Source organism: Manis javanica, chromosome 7 (assembly GCF_040802235.1).
Source record: "Manis javanica isolate MJ-LG chromosome 7, MJ_LKY, whole genome shotgun sequence".
Lineage (NCBI taxonomy): Eukaryota > Metazoa > Chordata > Mammalia > Pholidota > Manidae > Manis > Manis javanica.
In genome coordinates, this window is record NC_133162.1 from 74,474,124 (window position 1) to 74,492,657 (window position 18,534).

Consider the following 18,534-nt stretch of genomic DNA (forward strand, 5'->3'; position numbering starts at 1 on the left):
ACCCAAGATATTTTTGTTATATAAGCCTCGGACAGCGTGCCTGCTTCTCTATCACCTTGCCCTACTGAGTGAGCCTCTGGCTATAAAGCTACATCAGCAGTGGTTTTCTATTTATCAGAAACTTGATGATCTTCTGTTGCAGTAACAGTTTACCTCTTCATTTTCATCATCGAAAAACGAGGCTGACATTGGGGGTTTGCTGGGCAGGAGAGATGCATCTTTTGGCTTACTCACATTTTGAGAAGAAAACAAATCCTGTTGGGTCAAGATTAAAGTTCTCAGTTAGCAAGATGTATTGGTTTTTAGAGTACCAGTCAGATATGAAACTAAAGACTATGACATAATGGCCAGGTCTAGGTCCCTGTCAAAGAGGGATGCTGGTAGGTTCAAGCTTAGGTCCTTTACTTTCCCTAATAAAACTCTTCCCTTTTTAAAATAAAATTAAAAAAAGAGAGAAGCTGGCTGAGACAGACCTTGAGGACCATGCTTCCGGCTGTATGCAACAGAAATACTTCTGTATGAGAAGGGAGAGACCCACATGAACTCCAGAGGGTCTCACTGGGACTCAGAGTTTTCTACATTCCCACTTGGATGGCTTAAGGTGGAGGAAATTTTCCAGTCAATCTCCTATCAGACTAAAAAGAATGAGAATGACTTCCTTTTCTTTGTCTACAAAGATATTAAATTCAGTAACAGAAATAGAGGCTACATTCCCAAAATACTGGATGTTACAACTCTGTTTTACTAACACTCCTCTGTCCTTTTATGAGAGTATGCTATTTCTTTCAAACCAAAAAAAATTTTTATTTTAAAATATTTGATATTTTTGCTTGAACTATAGCTAGGAGATGTTGCAAAGTAGAGAAAGACCTGGTAGACTGATTTTTCAAAATGCTATAAAGAATCAACCTATAAAGCAAAGAAAGATCTGCAAATTTAGCTCCATGAATCAGAAACAAAAATAGGACTATTCTCTCCAGAAGAAAAACTTAAATACACAAGAGCCAGACAATTAACTAGGATAAGAACATAATTTATAAGTCTTCTTTGGAAAATATTTCTTACTATGGATTCAGTCTACTCTTTAAATACAGACCTAATGAATTCATTAATTGAAAAGAGCTCCTTTCAGCCCAGTGGTTTTTTGCCTGGGCCTCGTGGAGTTTCATGGGCCTGTTCAGGTGTAAGAGGTCACACGGGCGGACTCCAGGCTTCTCATGCTTCTCCTGCATTTTACACATTGGCAAGAGTTCACTTAGGAAAAGGGTTCTACTGCTTTAAAAAGTGAATGAATGAATAATAAACAAACAAAACAAATTTAACCTCATGGTTTTGGACCTTTGACATTAGTCTTCTTTGGTGTAATAAAAAAAGGCTTTTCCATTACCTCAAACAAGTTTCCAAAATTATTTCACAGAGCAAGTTTTAGCTCCACACTTGAGATACAGAGGCAGGAGTACAAAAAAATAAAATCAACCCTTGTCTAAAGTTTTCTCTCCTAGACTGCATTGTTTTACTTCTTCTTGACTAAGTACTCTAACAGCATAAAAAAAAAAACAATCTATGATAATACTCATGGGAGAAAGCCTTTGGTGATGGTATTAAAACCTGTCTGCAAATTCTTTTACACTCTACCCATGATGAGGTGAAGTCTGTGCTGCCTGCCCTTGGACCATAGCAGGCTTTTTGTGATGGCTGTGACCACAGAGTGTGGCAGCAATGATAACGCTCACTTCCGAGGCTGGGTTACAGAAAGCAATACAGCTTCTGTGCAGCTAATGTGGGAATCTTACTTTGAAGCCCTGGGCCACCACGTGAGAATACAGCTTTCCCGAAGCTGCCATGCTGGGAGACCACAGAGAGACAAACTGGGTGCCCCAAGAGTCCCAGCTGTTTGAGTCTTTCCTATGCAGGCACCAGACATGTGGATGAGACGACTCAGCCTGGCCACCTCCGGACTGGAACGTATGAGAGACCCTAACTAAAAAACTGCTTAGCTGAGCCCTTCTAGAACCATAAAAGGTAGTAAAACTTACTGTTTTTTTTAAGCCTATAAGTTCTGGTGTATTATTTCACAGTAATAACTAGCTGAAACACCTTTTAAGTCTGAAATTGGTGCATGTTTGTTTTAATATAGTTGAATACTACTTGATGACTTACCAGGTGCCAAGCACCAGTCTAGATGTAACATCTTGCCCTCACAGAGCTTATTCTAGCCGAGGCAATGAACAAGTACGGCGACAATGAGCATGCTGAAATGACGTGTCATGTGGCAGTACATAATGTGGCGAACAATAAAGCAGAAGAATGGGCTAAGCAGTGCGCCGCGGTGTGTGCTGGCAGGCTTGCTATCATGCAAAGGGTCATCGGGGGAAGCCTCATAGTGTGGGGGCCCGGCCGAGGCTGAGCCCCACTCTAGCTGGACAACGCCCTAAAGATGGCGCCTGCTTCCTGCTCACCACCCTTTCCCCTCTTCCCTGTTGGGGATTGGCCCAGCAGACTTCCGTACCCGTGCACAGCTCGTGCTGCCCGCTTAGAGTGACGCGTGACACCTATCCGCTTAAAGGTCACGCATGATACTGTCCCGGATTGGTTGGGTGACTGAATATAAGGGAGCCCGCCGGTAGGGAGAGGAGCTTCCCAACAACTGCTGTAACCACCGCGAGAGATTAGACAATAAAGCCTAGAGAAGAATCAAGACCTTGGGCATGTTGCTTCGGTCCCTGAAGGGTCGCGACATCATAGGGCAGTGGAAAAATGTGAAGTAGCAAGCCATCCAGATTCTGCTAAGTGTATTTCCAGAGGGAGGGATAGGAGGAGAGGGGCAAAGACCCCAAAGTGCAGGTGTGTTTAATGATGAGGAAGTGAGAGTGTGGGTTAAGACCAGAGTCTGAGGTCCCAGTTTGCAGTGCTCACGTGTCATGAGTTTGCCTTAAGTGGACTTTTTAATTCCTATCTTCTGTACACTGGCTGTAATAAAAAAATAAGCCTCAAAAAGCTTTATTTACATCAATGGCAATCACTCTGCTTCCGAAGAGCTGTGTGTTCATCCTGGCTGTTAGTGCAATGTAACCAGAAAGCTTAACCCAGAGTTCACGGCTTCTTGAAATTACAGGTAAACTTCTGCCACGTCCACATATCTTTCTGTGCATGGGACTTATTATTGCCCACTACCTTCTCAGATAGGGCTTCAAACCCCTAAAAACCTAGCTGAAAATTATCTCCAAAGGGATGTGGGCCTGTGGGAGTCAGACAAGGCAGTGACACTTTTGGAAACCGGTACTGTTCCACTGGAAGGGTACTTCAGGCAGATGCCAGCCCACAAACCAACACTGGTTACAAGAGAAAAGGCTATGCTGAAATATATGTCACTAAACCTGCTATTTAGTGCTACTGAAAAAGGAAGTAGTGTGCTGATTTCCATTCTGATACAAGCACCTCACTGCACTGTGGGTCAACAAACAGCCTTAAATTTGAACATCCTGAGCAGAATGTTTTCCTCCTAGGACATAAACTGGATTCAAACCCAACAGTGAGAAGTACTGCATACATAATGATTTCTAAAGGCCAGGTGTTCAAGACATTATTTTCAAAGAAGGAACTAAAGTCTTTAATAAAGTCTTGCATCTCTACTGACAAAATCCTGATTCAGAAATAGTTTCTAATGTCGTATCAAAGGACTAATTCCCAGAACTAAGAAAAAAAATTCCTTACATCAGAGTCCTCCTCATCTGAAAATAAGCCTTTTTGAGTCTCTGTTTCTGATGAGAGCTTGAGATTTTTGCTGGAAGATATGGCAATCTTTGAAGGAAAAAAAAAAAGAGAGTTAAACAAGACACCTGAAAACAAGGGTACATTCAATCATTCATTTAGAAAATGTAGGCAGTCTCTGCTAGGATAAGGCACCAGGCCATGCACCAGGGCAAAGGAGATACTATGGACATGTATCAAGTTTGTATAAAGAATAATACAAAAGGACAAGTATCATAAGAAAGAATTTAAAGATTGGTATATAGGAAAGAGAGAAGAAATAGTTCATTAGGACAGAAAAGGCCTGGACTTGGGAGATGGTACAAGCAAGAACATCCTCAGCAGGGGAAGCTGTGTGTGAGAAGAGAAAACTAAGGTAAAGCAGGGGGTGGGTACATCAGGTGGATAAGAAAGTTGGAGAGACCGCCCACCTGACACACAAATGGCCAAAAATGGGACACACGTGACTGAAGTCAGCAAGGGTGGACAGCCCTAGGATCCTGCCAGGGTGTGAGTGTTGAGAGCTAGGTGGCTGGCAGCGAGAAGGTCAGGGTATCATGGACAGGACAGGACACAAGATTTGCTTTAGAAAGATCAAGCTGTGCAGGGCAGCAAGGGAAGGGAGAGCAGCCAGAAGAGCTTAAAGACAAAGGCAGACACATCCCACTGGCCAAATCCAGGGCATTTAGCACAGAAAAAAGATGATGACACTCATGGACTCTAGAATGTTGGCTGAATGGAAAACCCATGATCCTATTCCTACAGTGATATTAAAAGAGTGGTAGAGGAGGAGGAGAATGCCAGCCTATAAACGTGAAGAAATGAAAGAATTAAAAAAGCATTCTTTTGCACCCCCCAAACATGGTCAGACAAATGCTATCAATGGAGGGGAAAACCAATGAGCAAGCAAAATACAACTACTGAGCCTGAGTGGTAGTTCTGTGGGTGCTCACTGTAGTTTTCTTTCAATTTTCTGTGTTTGAACATTATACACAGAAAAGGAAACAATACTTCCCTCTGAGTTCCAAATGAATTAAAAGATGCCCCAAATAAATACTCCTGTGTTTAGTCTTCCCACACACTTACCCTTTTTTTTGCTCTTGCTTGGTGTTCACCTGATTCACAGTGGCTTCTGGCAAAGCCGCTGCTTTTTCTTTGAACAGATATCCTTCCTCATCATCAAAGATATTGGCAATGGATGTGACTTTGTCTTTAGAAAGACACGCCAGCATAAAATTACATGAAGGTCAAAAATGCCTCCACAAAATCCAAACAAAAAACTCTTCTCAAACAATAAACAGAAAAGTGTGTTATTTTGTGACAAGCGTGAAAAATATTATGTGAAACTAAACTGGAATTTTTCAAAGACCACAACAGCAGCTCAAATGAAACACGGGACAGACTGCTTAATCATCTGGCTCCCACGCCATCCTTACGAGTAGCTTGGACTGGCTTAAAAGGCAAAGAGACACCTGTAAGTGAAAAATACCATTTGAGAGTAACAGCTCTAGGACTCTGAGACGTGAGGGTTGTCCAGTTTTTTTTAAAGTCAAACTGTACAAAAGGCACATAAAAGCAAATTCTGAAAACACCCCTGTAGCTCTACCTGCCCATCCAAACATGGTGGCCATCAGGGAAAGTTTGGTATACATGCTTTTAACTTACCCAAAGGATATACTAATGTATTAACTTTAGTTATTTATAAGTAAGGCTATAAATGGTAAGATAATTTGCATTCTCCACTTAATGCACATGGGGAATGTTCCCATGCCAAAATTATAGGCTTCATCCTTTGTAATAGCTTCACAGAATTTCAGAGTGGAGGGACCACAGTTTACCTTCTGATGAAATACTGGGCAGTTCCCAACCTTTAACTACCATAGCACTGTTGCACCAAGTGAGGAGTGTGGCACTGAAACGAGGACAAGGACTCATTAAAGTTCCACAAGAGGAACAACTGTCAACTTATTTGTGATTCCTAATCAGTTCTCAATGATATCCACTAAATGAAAAGCTCCAGGCCAAGAGATGCACTATTGCCTTTATTTACTATCATCTCATCTTGTCGGCCTATATCTATCTGCCTCTATTATGTCTGTGCTTATACTCTTTCTAAAATAATGAGGTATTATTTCCCTCATGTTTGCTTCTGTCCTTCCTTCCCACGCCTGCCTCTCAGTGCATCCTGTTCCATCTCGTCCAACTTTTCTCAGGTTGCTGGAAATCCTGTGCACATTAGTGGTCTACCTTTTTCAGGGAAAAGCACCCAATGGACCCAAGCCTTACTCTTCCAAGTGCCATCCACAGAGCAGCAATCTCTGCCCACCAGGGAACTCGTCAGAACATAGAATTCCCAGTACCAACCCACACCCACTGAATCTGAATTTTGCCAAGAGTCCTGGGAGAGTCACCCGCACATGAAAGAACATCTGGTTTAGAAGAGTGACTTTTATGAACACACTGACTTAACCGTGAGAAGAGAGGAGAGTGCCACAGGGACCAAGGGGCTGGAAACCTTGTCATATTAAGAAAAGGTCAAGGTTACCTGGGCTTTCTGTTCTGGCACAGAGAACAGCTAGCATGTGACATTCTGCTCATATATTTTACTAAGGGCTGCCAGAACAAAGTGTGATGAACACTTTCCTGTAATTCCAAAGGTCAGAACTAGAAACTTTGAGCAGCAGACATTACAAGGGAACAGATTTCAGCTCTCTAAAAGAAAGAATCCTAGTGATTGGTTTCCAAAGCAAAAAAGATTGGCTCATAAAACAGACACCTCCAGGGCACCGTAATTATTTAGGTGGAGATGAGACTGCTCTGAGCCAGGAGGGGTTCTGCACTGCACAAGGTACAGAACCAGAGGAGCGTTCTGTCCTCTTTAGGTTGACATTCTTCTTCTGGCTACATTCCCAAAAAAGAGGCAGGAGCAGGTACCTGTCATGGAAGACTTGCTAGATGATGCCGCAAAAAAGGTGTCGTCATCATCAGTGTCATCGAAGAAGCCAGTGGGAGCTGCGAGGTACGGGCTTTGCCCTGCGGTAGGCTGCTCGTGCTTCTGGGGTTCCTTCAGTGACAGAGCAGAGGTGGCACCAAACACATTGGTGTCCCCTGTGGGTGGAGAGAAAGGACAGTCACAAATGTGAGCCAGTGTGGGTGGGCCTCCTGACTTTACAGAAAAAAAAACCAGTATCACCCACCAAGAACTTTGTTTTGGTTCATCCATAAAACCATTAAAACAACCCAATAGCCCCTATCCTTCTATGCTACAGAATCACCTGGTCAGTGGAACACTAAAAAGTCCAAGGCCACTGGTTTCTAAGAGAATATGAACTAATGTCAGTAAACAAGCTCTTTCTGTAGGCTGTCAGATGCCCTTGGAAGCTCCTCATGCTCTCAAGCCACGCCTTAGCTAACGAAACTTTAAAAATGACCCAACACACTTAGACGGTTTTAAAAAACAAACTCTAAGTTTGATACCTGAAAATACTGAAACAGCTCCTGCTGGGATTTTCATTGCAGGTATCGAGGATGGAGATGCTAAGATGAGAAAGAAAAAGAAAATCATTTCAACAGAAAAATGACTTGTTAAATGCACTTGCCTGAAATATGTACAACACAATACATAGCTAACAGGAGACCTGTTCAAACAAATTTTTCCTGTAGAGCCATTTAAAAATTCCTTAGCTTACTTAGTCTTCTCTACTGATGTCATGAGTTTTTTCTTAGTCCTAATACAATTTAATCTGTGATTCCCATGCAAGATCACTCTGACTCTGATCAACAATAGCAGTGCGGTTTGCAGGGGAGTCCAAGGAAGGTGCAGAGCATAGATGTGGGAAGTGGGGTATGCGCAAGCAGGCTCCTCAATCAACTCTATCTATTCTGATTTGATGAGAATGAGCAGGTAAAAGAGAGCAGCTACAAATCTGAGACATCAGTGAAAAAAATGAAGACAGTTAACAGGAAAGAGGGAAACGAGGCAACTTACTGGTGCCAGAAAGTGGAGAGCATGGCCTGCAGAACAGTCAAGTCAGCCAGCATCAAAGCAAGTACAAAATCTGACGACTCATGGCCTGGGGAGGTAAGGTCACTTAAAAGAACTAATTCTCAATTCACCAGAACTACCACAGAACTAATAGAATAAATATTACCAGCTGTTTCTTTTTTAATGTATGCTCCACAGATGAGTCTGATGCACACTAGACTGGGGATTTACTGATCTCCAACTTACATGGAACTTTAGAAATGTTTAAATTAAACAATTACATAAAATATCCTCCACACCACTATAGAGTACTTTTCATTTGACTTTGTATGAGTTCTAAGAAAGAAGCAAAACTGTGATGTGAGTCTATAGTTGGTGCTTTTTGCTTTTTTCCAAAACGTGTAGTGAAGATGAACTGCTTTTAACTAGAACAAGGCAAACACAACAGCTTCCTGCCTAACTAAGAAGCAAGGCCTGGGAACAGCCTCAGGGGTTCTATCTCCTGGCGAGAGGTAAGCAGTTCTGGAAATCTGTTCAGGAAGAAGCAGAGTCAGCCCCAATCCAAGCTCACCTGCACTAATGGAGGCTCGAGCTTCCTGATCCTGAGGCGCTTCCGTGAAGAGGTCGCTCTGCTCATAAGAAGGTACACGACACAGATTTCAAAACAGCACAGGACATGGTAGCTGCACTTGAGGATTTCTAAAGAAAAGATCTTTGTAAAGTGTAAAGATATATATTTACTGTTCTGCCAGAAAACCAGTTCCAAAGTGAAAATTATGGCAAAATCAGACTTTAAATAATCTGGTCTGTCCAGGAGTTAAATACAAACATGGAAGAAGAATGATAGACAAGAAAAGAAACAGTTGCCTAATCAAGTAAATTATTTACTACTTACACTCCAACATCCTCTCCCCACCTCACAAAGAGTATCACTTAGTGATTCTTACTTTAAAATGTCTCAAAATATGAAAGTAGAAGCAACTTCTAACTAAGAAGCCATTTTTCCCCTGCCAATGGACCAAAGTGCATTTCTTCCCTGCGGACCCATGACAAGGCATTGGAGAGCTTCACTGCTTACCACCAACTCATCTCCTCCTCCCCATCAAAAAGTCCCTTCCCTCCACTGAACAGGCCGCCTCTGGAGCCAAATGGTGAGAAGTCTTCATCAGTCAGCTTGGGGGCACAAAGAAGTTATCGTCTTCATCTAGCAAACAGAAAGAAAGTTTTGCAGGGAGGGATAAAGATGGGTATTGGCAGCCAGACATTTCACAACAGAAACTCATTCAACAGTCCACCAAATCCCTTAAAAAGCTCTGTGGGTTCCGACCCTCAAGTCTATAATGTCTGGAGCAGGAGGAATTCCACGGGTATTCCCACCATCTAGATTCACTTCTTTTTTAAAACTAGTAAATATATGGCTTAATTGCCATTCAAGACCCACTCCACCAAGAACTTGAAGAAAGGGCAGAATGAAGAGACATCTATATACTGACCAGTCACAAGCAGGAACACAGTGGATGCTCCTGTTTACTACAAAAGCACCTAACATATTCTTTACTGAGAACAAATGCTAGAGATCCCTAGTTTCTATATTTCTAAAGAATTCTGGAAAGATGGCTAATGGTTGCTACAACATCTAATAAGTCAGATTCTACAGTATTTCTACCTCATACCCACATCTCCTTCCAGCATCCCAAAGCATGCTTTTAAATGCTTTGGAAATATGAATGGCAAAAGACCCAATCTGTCAGCACTTATAGAGGTACCTTATGAATTACAATGACCATGTCCCTGAGTTCAGTGCCTCCCAAAATAGCAGACTGGAGGGAAGAGGCCTACCATCTGAGGGAGTTCTTTCTTTCTTCTCTTTTACTGTCTCCTGAGGTTTTGCTTCTCCTGGAGACAAGACCTGAGGAATAGTTCACAGTTTTAACCATATTCAGTCTACCCTCGGTGTTTACCCAGTGCTTCGTTACACACAGGCCTGTCATCCTCATGGCTCCTAATCTTAGAGCAAGACATCAACTTTGTATCTCAGTAGTGCCTCTTTCCAAGGCAGAAAGCTTCAGCTTACATCCTAAGGTATGTGCATACCAGACCTGCACCTGCTGAGAAGAATTATTCTGACATCTCTTTACCCTCTTAAATCACTAGTATATACTATATAGTATATTTTTATTTAGTCAAAAGATAAAAGTAAATATTAAGCAAGAGAGTCTTAATCTGGACCCCACGGTTTTCGGTGACGTCTATCAGTCCCCTGAAATTGCATACAAAATGTGCGTATGTACATTTTTCTTCAGAGTTCCTCAGTGTTCAGTTATCAAAGAGTCTAGAAACCGAAAAAAGAATAAGAACTACAGGTTAAGGCTCTCATGCCTCGGTAAATTAAACAGAGAAGTCTACCCTCCGTGAAGCCCAGCAGAGGGTCTTGCACTTCCCCACCACTATTAACTCATCTCAGTGGCTTACTTATCTGCTCCTCTTCTTTCTGGCTCCAGGCACCCCCGTTGATCCTAGCAGCCAGCTCATCAGCAAACGATGTGGTCTACTTTTTGTCTATCAGCAGAAATAACCAAAATAATCACTTTTGGTGACATACAAATTAATACAGTTTACTTCCAGATACCTAACAAAATTATGTAAAAACAGCAAATAAATTGAACTGATGAGAAAACAGGGTTTAACTAACTGAATGTAAACAGATGCACCCCATACAGATCACCAAGAAGCAGAACTCAGTGGTCCTTCAAAGGAAGATGCTCCTTATTTCCCTACCTTGTTAATACTTCACTTTAATATTCGAAGAGCTAGATAAGAAAGCTTCCATGAAGCACTTGGGGGTGGGGGGAGGAGGGACTTTAGGGTTTTAAAACTCTGGAACTGAATGCATTTTGAATGATGTGACTTGTAAAATTTTAACATTTGGAAGAAAAGGTAGTACTTGTAAAGCAGCCTGGGATCCTCAACCATTATTTTCAAAAGCGTAAATGAAATGACAAGTATGCAAAATGAGAGAGTTATAAACATAACTGACAATAAGGAAATGAGGCCTAGGTACCATTTCTAAAACCTTGGCATGAGATAGCAAATACCAGTCTTTCTTACAGGTCTAGTATTTTCTTCAATGTCCTCAGTATCTTCCTCCTCCTTCTCAGAGTCAGCAAAAATGTCACAACTATCGTCCTCCTCCTCTTCATCACTCATCTGTGCAGTGTGCTAAGAGTATAAAACCAGTTAGAACAATCAGATAAGGTCACCAAGCTGAAAAGAGATACTGCCATTCCGCTTTGAAGGCAAAATGGTAGGCAGCTTGCTAAATGATGATGATAAAGCACAAGTTATGAAGCAGTCAATGTGCTGGAACAAGTTAACACTCAAATTTCAGTGCAAGAAAAGCAAAATATTGAAATATTAACAATGTCCATCACTAGAGAAATGAATACACTAAATAGGGTTTTATCTTAATAAGAATGTGAAGTTAAAAGTAATAAGCTGTAACAACCGGAGGGACCATCCAAAGCACTGAGGAAGATAAATGCTGATGGGAAACCCGGTGTGCCACCAGGCCCACTCCACCATTTCTATGGACACAGCTGTATTTGTAGAAGCAAAGAAAAACACTTGGAAATACTCTCAGATCACACCACCAGCACCTCTGGAGAGTGTTAAGAAGATGAGGATTGGAAGGCTCAAACTAAGTTTAATGGTTAAGTTCTAGCTTTTATAAAAACAACCACTGACATGTATAATTTGCATTAAAAAATTTTTTAATGTTTAAATCAATAAACAACCAGGCACTATGCTAAAGTACTTTCTTGTATTGTTTGAAAACTGTCTGAATCTATGAATCTCAGCAGTAAATTTCATAGAAATAAATATCCTTTAAAGAAGAATTAAGATTATAGAGACTAGCAACATTTGTAAATACAACTGGAAAAAATACAAGTACCAACCAAAAAGTTCTAAATCCTTCATTTGATAGTTGAAAATCTTTGTGAAAAATTATTTCCTAATTAGCAAACTGAAATGCAAAATTAGGGTGACCTCAATACAGTAGTCTCCCCCTTACCCAGTTTCATGTTTGCAGTTTCAGTTACCCATGGTCAACCATGTTCTGGAAACAGATGATCCTCCCATTAATCAACAGATCAATAGTAGCCTAATGCTAGATCACAATGCCTAACTAAGCCTTTCATCTCACTTCATCTCATCATGTAGGCATTTTACCACCTCACATCATCATAAGAAGGTAGAGTAAAGTAAGATATTTTGAGAGAGAGACCACATCCACATAACTTTCATTAGAGTATATGGTTATGATTGTTCAATTTTATTAGTTGTTACTCTCTTATTGTGCCTAATTTATAAACTTTACTCTAAGTATGTATGTATAGGAAAAAAACCTTAGGGTTCAGTTTCGGGTTATGCCTGAAACCATACTGAGTACTATCTGCAGTTTCTCCCATTCAGACTGGGGGTCCTGGAACATATCATCCATGGATAAGGGAGGATTTACTATATACCACTGTACATATATTATGGTAGCAAAAATCATAATCCCAGTGACGATGAGATGGTAGGAAAATCATTACCCATGATCTGTTATCTGGAATGTCCCACCACAGATAATTGTATCAAGAGCCTTTAATGTAACTCTACACCACCTTATTCTTAAGGCAACAGTTTCACATAAGCAAAGGGTTTTTTATGTGTGAAAATACTGAATATAGCATTCTCTCAAAAATAAAATCCTCAAAATAAACTGTTTTCCATTCATATTTAGGGGACTATGACAGCATCATTTCATCAGTATTCTTAGAATACAGAAGTTTGCAAAGGAAATTACAAAGATAATAACAAGGAAAACCCTTATGGTATATAGGAAATATGATAGTAGAAAATAAACTATGCATATTATGAAAAGAGTATTTTCATCGATTTCCTTAGAAAGGTAGACAAAAATTAAGACAACTAGGCTAAGGCAGTAGGATTACAAGATTTTTCATCTTTTGAGTGTTCCTAACATTACTGCTCTATTATCTCAATTTTTAAACAGGGGAGGAAGATTCATGTGAAAATTAAGTTTGGGTACCTGGGTCTTCTTTCAGAGGGCTCTGTTTCTCAATTTTGCTTTTTAAATCTTTTGTTTCCCAAGAAAAAAGAAAATAAAAACATCAAGCAAAACTGGAGAAAATATGTAGTGGGAGGTACTTAAGCCTTAGCCTAAAAAACATGAAATGCTTGAAGGAAAATTAGTTGTAAAACAGGGATAAATGCTTACTTTCTCACAAGCCATTCAAAAGTTAATTCTAGCATATATTTAGAATGTATGTTACATTTCAAGTAAATTTCAAAGTCAAATCACTTCAATACATGAAGCTTACCCCGGTTTCGATCATTGTCCACTACGGTTGGCAAAAATCTTCATCTGACTCCTTTAGGAGAAAAAAAAACTTTGTTGTTAATGTTAGGCAGGGTAAATAGATATGAGTGGGATGGAAAGAGAACAAGGTCAGTAAAAGCCCCCTAGAAAGGACTCAGTTTAACCAGCTAAAACTAGAAATCAAGAAAAAGACTCAGTTAATTGAGTTAATCAGGTAGAGCTCAAAAGATCAGAAGCAACTTGGCCTGGAATGTTTTGAATATTCGCCAGATAAAGAGAAGTATCTGAGCACTGCCTGTGTCTTCATTGTGCCATTGTAAGAATTTACTCTAGCCTGCTAAAAGGCCCACCTATAAACAGCCTGATAAAGACAGAGAGATACCACCGTAAAGTCAAAAATTGCATTTTGAAAAAAACCCAGGAAGTCAAAAAGAAAAAATTCTTCTAACATACTCTTTAGCAAATAAACAAATAACTCTGACCACCTTGGAGGAAGGGGCAGACAGTCTTGATTGATGTGCTCCCAAACCAGGAAGCTGCTATCCTGGGAGTCCTGGGACCAAAGCAGTAAAATTTCTTGGTTAAGCTAATTTTTGGCAGAATTTACCTAGAGGGACTGATAAGAAAACTTAATGCCTCATCAAAAAATTCTTGAGACTACTTAACAAATCCACACCTTTTGTCACATTCCTGAAATCCTTAAAAGGGGGGAACCCCCAACCTTTTAGTGCACTCCTCTCTCTGAGGTCCCCCGCACTGAGAGTGTGTAATTAACTTTGCCCAACCTTTCAGGGTGCTCCTCTCTCTCTGAGGTCACCTGCATTTTCTAAGTAATTTTTAAAATAAAAACTTTTACTCTGTTTCATGACTGTGTCTCTGCCCTTCAATTCTCTGTTGCGGAGGGGGACAAGAACCGAGGAAAATACACAACGCCTCTCCCCCCAGTATTAATAAAGGCTTTTGCTCAAGAGCACAGAAGTTCCATCAGGTCTAAGTCTCCAGGGCACATCAGTACTGTATCTCTTTGTACTGATTTACTGTCACCCGAAGTATCAAAGTGCAGATACGGTAGATTAGTTTACCAATATGCCTGAGGGTTGTCCTGGCAAATGTGTAATTTTTGTGGTCAATTTAAGTATATCTAACAATGTATTCATATCTATCTGAAGTATCATTTCTAGCCTTTTCAATTTTAAAGAGTTGCACATTTATTAACTAAATTATCAGAAGTTGGTTTATTTCACATTTTTGGACTCCACTCTCTCTCTATATTCCTTCTAGGTAAGATAACAACTTCATTTTGGCCCAAAAAGAAAACATCAGTGTTTGCTACCAGCAATTAGGTAAACAGCTGCATTGACAGCTAAAAAGCAAAGGATTCAACTAGTAACCATTAGCTGATAGTGACATTACTCAGGAAAAAGCCTATTTCCTACTGTTAAGGAATTTTTGTTTGGAGGCATGGGTGGAAGGAAGGCTATGGAGAGGAAACTGTGGCAAAGAAAGAGGGAAGAGAAGAGAGAAGCATGCATACAATACTGTCTCCTTTTAGAAAATCCACACTCAAGAAACTATCCTTTGAACTCTCTGCCCTCTGCAATGAACATGTTGTCTAAAGGGGACATCTCCAAATACAATAGTCAAGGTCCTCAGACCCCTGAGACCCCTAGAGCAAGGAGTCAGATTACAACTCCATGGACCATGCCAGAGTCAGAAGCAGAAGCTAAAATGTAAGTGGATGCATTCTTCTGGGTCTAGAGGTTTTACAGTAAAAAAGTTTTAAATGTGAATGTTTTTCCATAGAATTATTCAAATATAGAACTTAATCAAAGACTATACATACCTCAGGCAGAGATTCCACCAAAATATCTAAACTGCCACCCTCAGGACATACAAGTATGAAGAGGACTTGGTGCAGAGGTGGGAAAAAGTAATGGTAAAAGGGATTAAAGTAGTTTTCTTTCTTTGTGTACACACAAGACAAAGAGGAAATCCCAAGGAAAAACTTCAGGATATGGACACTACCACTGTTAAAGGCTTTATGAAAACAGATTGCTAATTCACAGCTATGTTATTTACTTAGCCTACTAAATACCCCCTAAGTTTCCTTCCCACCATAACCTGGAGACACCAAACAGCACTTACCTCTTCTTTATTCTCTTTGTCACTGTCCACAATACTGCCACGATCGCTGCCTACTGAACCTTCTGCTTAGAATCAAGAGAAGGGATATTGCCAATATTCATAAGAAAATGTCCTGAGTTCCTTCTCAAAATCCAAAATCACCATACAGTAGCATCACAAAGATTCAGATAAAACCATCTATACCCATTAACTAGAATTAAAAGTATCTTCACTATAGTGAGCAGTGGAACATTTACATAGCCTCAGAGTATCTCCCCACAAGACAATTAATTACCAAAAAAAACCTATCATTAATTACCAAGAAAAAACCTGGTCTATACTCTTCAAAAATACCAACTGTAATAGACTAAGAGAGATTTACAATTAAACACGGTGAGTGATCATGAATTGGATCCTAAGCCAGAGGAAAAAAGAGACTATAAGAGGACATTATTGGGACAACTGGCAAAATCTCAATATAACTAAGGATTACCTAATAGTATTATGTCCAGTAAAAATTCCTGACTTTGATAATAACACACTGTGACTATATAAGAGAATGTCCTTATTCTTAGAAAATACACAGAAATTTTGGGGTAATAAGGCATGATGTCTTGCAAATCAGTTAAAAAAAAGTACTATGTATATATAGAGAGAATGACAAAAAAAAATGTAATAGGTTATCAACTGGTAAATCAGGGTGAAGGATACATGGGAGTTGTTTGTACTATTTTTACATTAATGCAAAGTTTGAAATTATTTAAAAATATACATTAAGATATAAATTTTAAAAGTAACAGAAATGTTTGGTGCAAAAGAGTACCTTCACTAGACAACTCTCCAAGACCCACGTCTTCCTGCTCCATGAATAGCTTTGACCCAATTAAATAAGGTAAAGGACGATCAATGTATAGATCGTGTAAGTAATGAAAAGAAATAGCCATTATAGATAAAAAAATAGTTTTCCATTTTGTTCCATCGGACTACTTCAAAAAGTTACTTTAATAAAAGTGGAGAGTAAGAAACACAGGAATAAAAGTCCAAAAAAAAAAACCCAACCCACTGATATAAAAAAGGTCAAATCATCAGTAAAGATGGCAAAGTAATGTTGAATCACACAGAATCTCAAGTGCTTAATTACAGTAACAAAAACAGCAAAGGCACACAAGAAGTTCATCCATCAGCAGTAACCAGAAAAGAAGGGGCACAACTTCACATACCCTGTCCGGAAGGAGGAGGACCAAGGAAAGAAACTAAGCTCTGACCTGCTCAGATGAGTCCTAACCCTACCTGCCTCCCCAAAAAACAGCACTGGTGAGCAAAAATCCACAAATCAATCTTGAAAATGATCAGTTAAGAGTCCTAAATTTGGAGACAAGCACAATGAGGGAATAACTCAAACGCTTTAATTTGACTGTGAGAAGGTGGGTAGGTATGTCCAGGGTTTTGTGGGGTTGGGGTGGGGAGTGGATAGACAGGTCACCAACAAGGCAGCAAGGGACTCGAGGAGGACTCTTTCACGCTACATCAGAGCAAAAAGAAGGCTGAACAGAGCACATACAGCAAGGGCTGGATGAAAAGGCACAGAACGGCAACTACGCAGATACCTGCACTCCCCACAGTGAGCTAAAGGAACACATCCGAAAGACTGATGAGAACCTACCTGGGAGAAAAAATAACCCCAAAAAGAGAACAGTATCACCCAGAGGTTCACACTGTGTAATTCAGTAAAGCAAATTCGGTAAATTAAGACTAGGTGATTAAACCAAATAAAGCGGAGGAGACTGTGTACACAATGACACATGTTGGAGATCTGTCCACTTCAGTCCTCTACTTCTGAGCCCCACCCATCACACACATTAAAGATTATGGTCAAGAAAGTGCTCCACCCTAGGAAAACATCCCATCTCCACCTGCCACAGAAAAAGCTAACTTCTCCTTTACCAGGCATGACCTTTGGACATATCTCCTCCCTAATGACCCTTGGGGGACAGGGGAGAACAATTCTGATGCTTCACACAACAGAAATTCTGGGAAGGTTAATGTTAAGGTTAAAGACACAATGGCAACCAATTTAGTGCATACAAACCGAAGTGCTAATTGGGCTAACTGTTTCACTGACTCAGAGGGTGTTCCCACATCTTCCTGTCAAAGAGAAGGTGATGTCTGACTTGGAAGTAGTATGTCTGGCAGGCAGTGTTTCCTAGGGTCCCTGCTGACTTCTACATCTCTGCAGTGGCAAAGCAAGCCAGCAAATGTACAGCGCTAACAGATTGGCCTCAACTTGGTATAACACTGGAAGCTCCAATCGGAAGAAAAGTGTGCTAAGATACAAGTGACTTCTAGAAGAATTTTTTGGCATGTTTTGTGGTTTTGTGGCATATTTCACTTCATAAAGCATTGGGTACCAAGACTCTCAAAACCAATACAGCAACCTTTTGTGTTTACTACTGAGTGGCTCTATGTTGCCCTAATTGTCTCCTTTGCCAACAGGAGAGCAATAACTACCTGCTAGGCTAACAGTCTGTTCATGAATGCTCACAGAAGCTTTATACATAATAGCCAAAACCGAACAACCCAAATGTCTTTCCACACCTCCACGGTCTCCCTAAGAGCAAGGTACTGAGTTTCAGGTTCCCAAAATCTCTACCTGTCATGAGCCTCTTTCTTCATCCTTTAAATACCAGTTCAAGTCTCATCTTTACCCTGATTTCCCCCAGCTGGAAGTCAGTTCGCTCTCAGAGCACTTACAGTGGTGACTCATATAACTATCTTTTCTCTCCTGCCATCTGCTAATGCTGCAATAAACATCAAGAGAATAGGAACGATGTCCTGCACCTTTGTACTCCATACTTGGCATCCTGCCTGGTACCTAGTAAGTACTCGATGTAAATGCTCGAGTAAAGCAAGTGTCTTTCAACATGACATTGCTACATGACATGCTCACTTCCTCAAAGCAAGGTCCATGTCTTCCTAATTCTGTGTCCAAATAAAGTACCCAAAAAACACAAAAGGCGTTAACAATATAAATAAGGGAATTGAATGTCTTTACCTTTCTTTACCTTTGGTTCAAGGATCAGTTCCACCCGTTCATTAGCATCATCTTCTTCAGAGTCTGAGTTTCCTGCTTTTATATCCAGTTGCTCAAATGTACTGTCCAATACTTGTAAACCATAGTTCACACCCTCCTGAACTTTAGGAATCAAATCCACTTCTTTCTGTTCCCGGGTCTTCTCCTACAAAAAACTACTACTCAGTATGGATCTCCAATAAATTGATACCACCCTAA

At 40.3% G+C, this 18,534-nt stretch overlaps 1 protein-coding gene across 1 annotated transcript in view; it reads right to left on the reverse strand.

The window, feature by feature from the left end:
* The window catches only part of LOC140850305 (WASH complex subunit 2-like), a 52,415-nt gene extending 36,209 nt beyond the window's left edge, over window positions 1-16,206 (reverse strand). Inside the window, 14 exon segments of the mRNA XM_073240047.1 lie at window positions 154-255; window positions 3,715-3,801; window positions 4,837-4,865; window positions 4,868-4,960; window positions 6,685-6,858; window positions 7,228-7,287; window positions 8,307-8,362; window positions 8,817-8,910; window positions 8,913-8,939; window positions 10,208-10,294; window positions 10,831-10,954; window positions 11,241-11,432; window positions 15,204-15,328; window positions 16,069-16,206. Coding sequence (XP_073096148.1) covers window positions 154-255; window positions 3,715-3,801; window positions 4,837-4,865; window positions 4,868-4,960; window positions 6,685-6,858; window positions 7,228-7,287; window positions 8,307-8,362; window positions 8,817-8,910; window positions 8,913-8,939; window positions 10,208-10,294; window positions 10,831-10,954; window positions 11,241-11,432; window positions 15,204-15,328; window positions 16,069-16,189 — 1,371 coding nt within the window. The 5' untranslated portion in view covers window positions 16,190-16,206.
* Window positions 16,207-18,534: the final 2,328 nt, after the last annotated feature.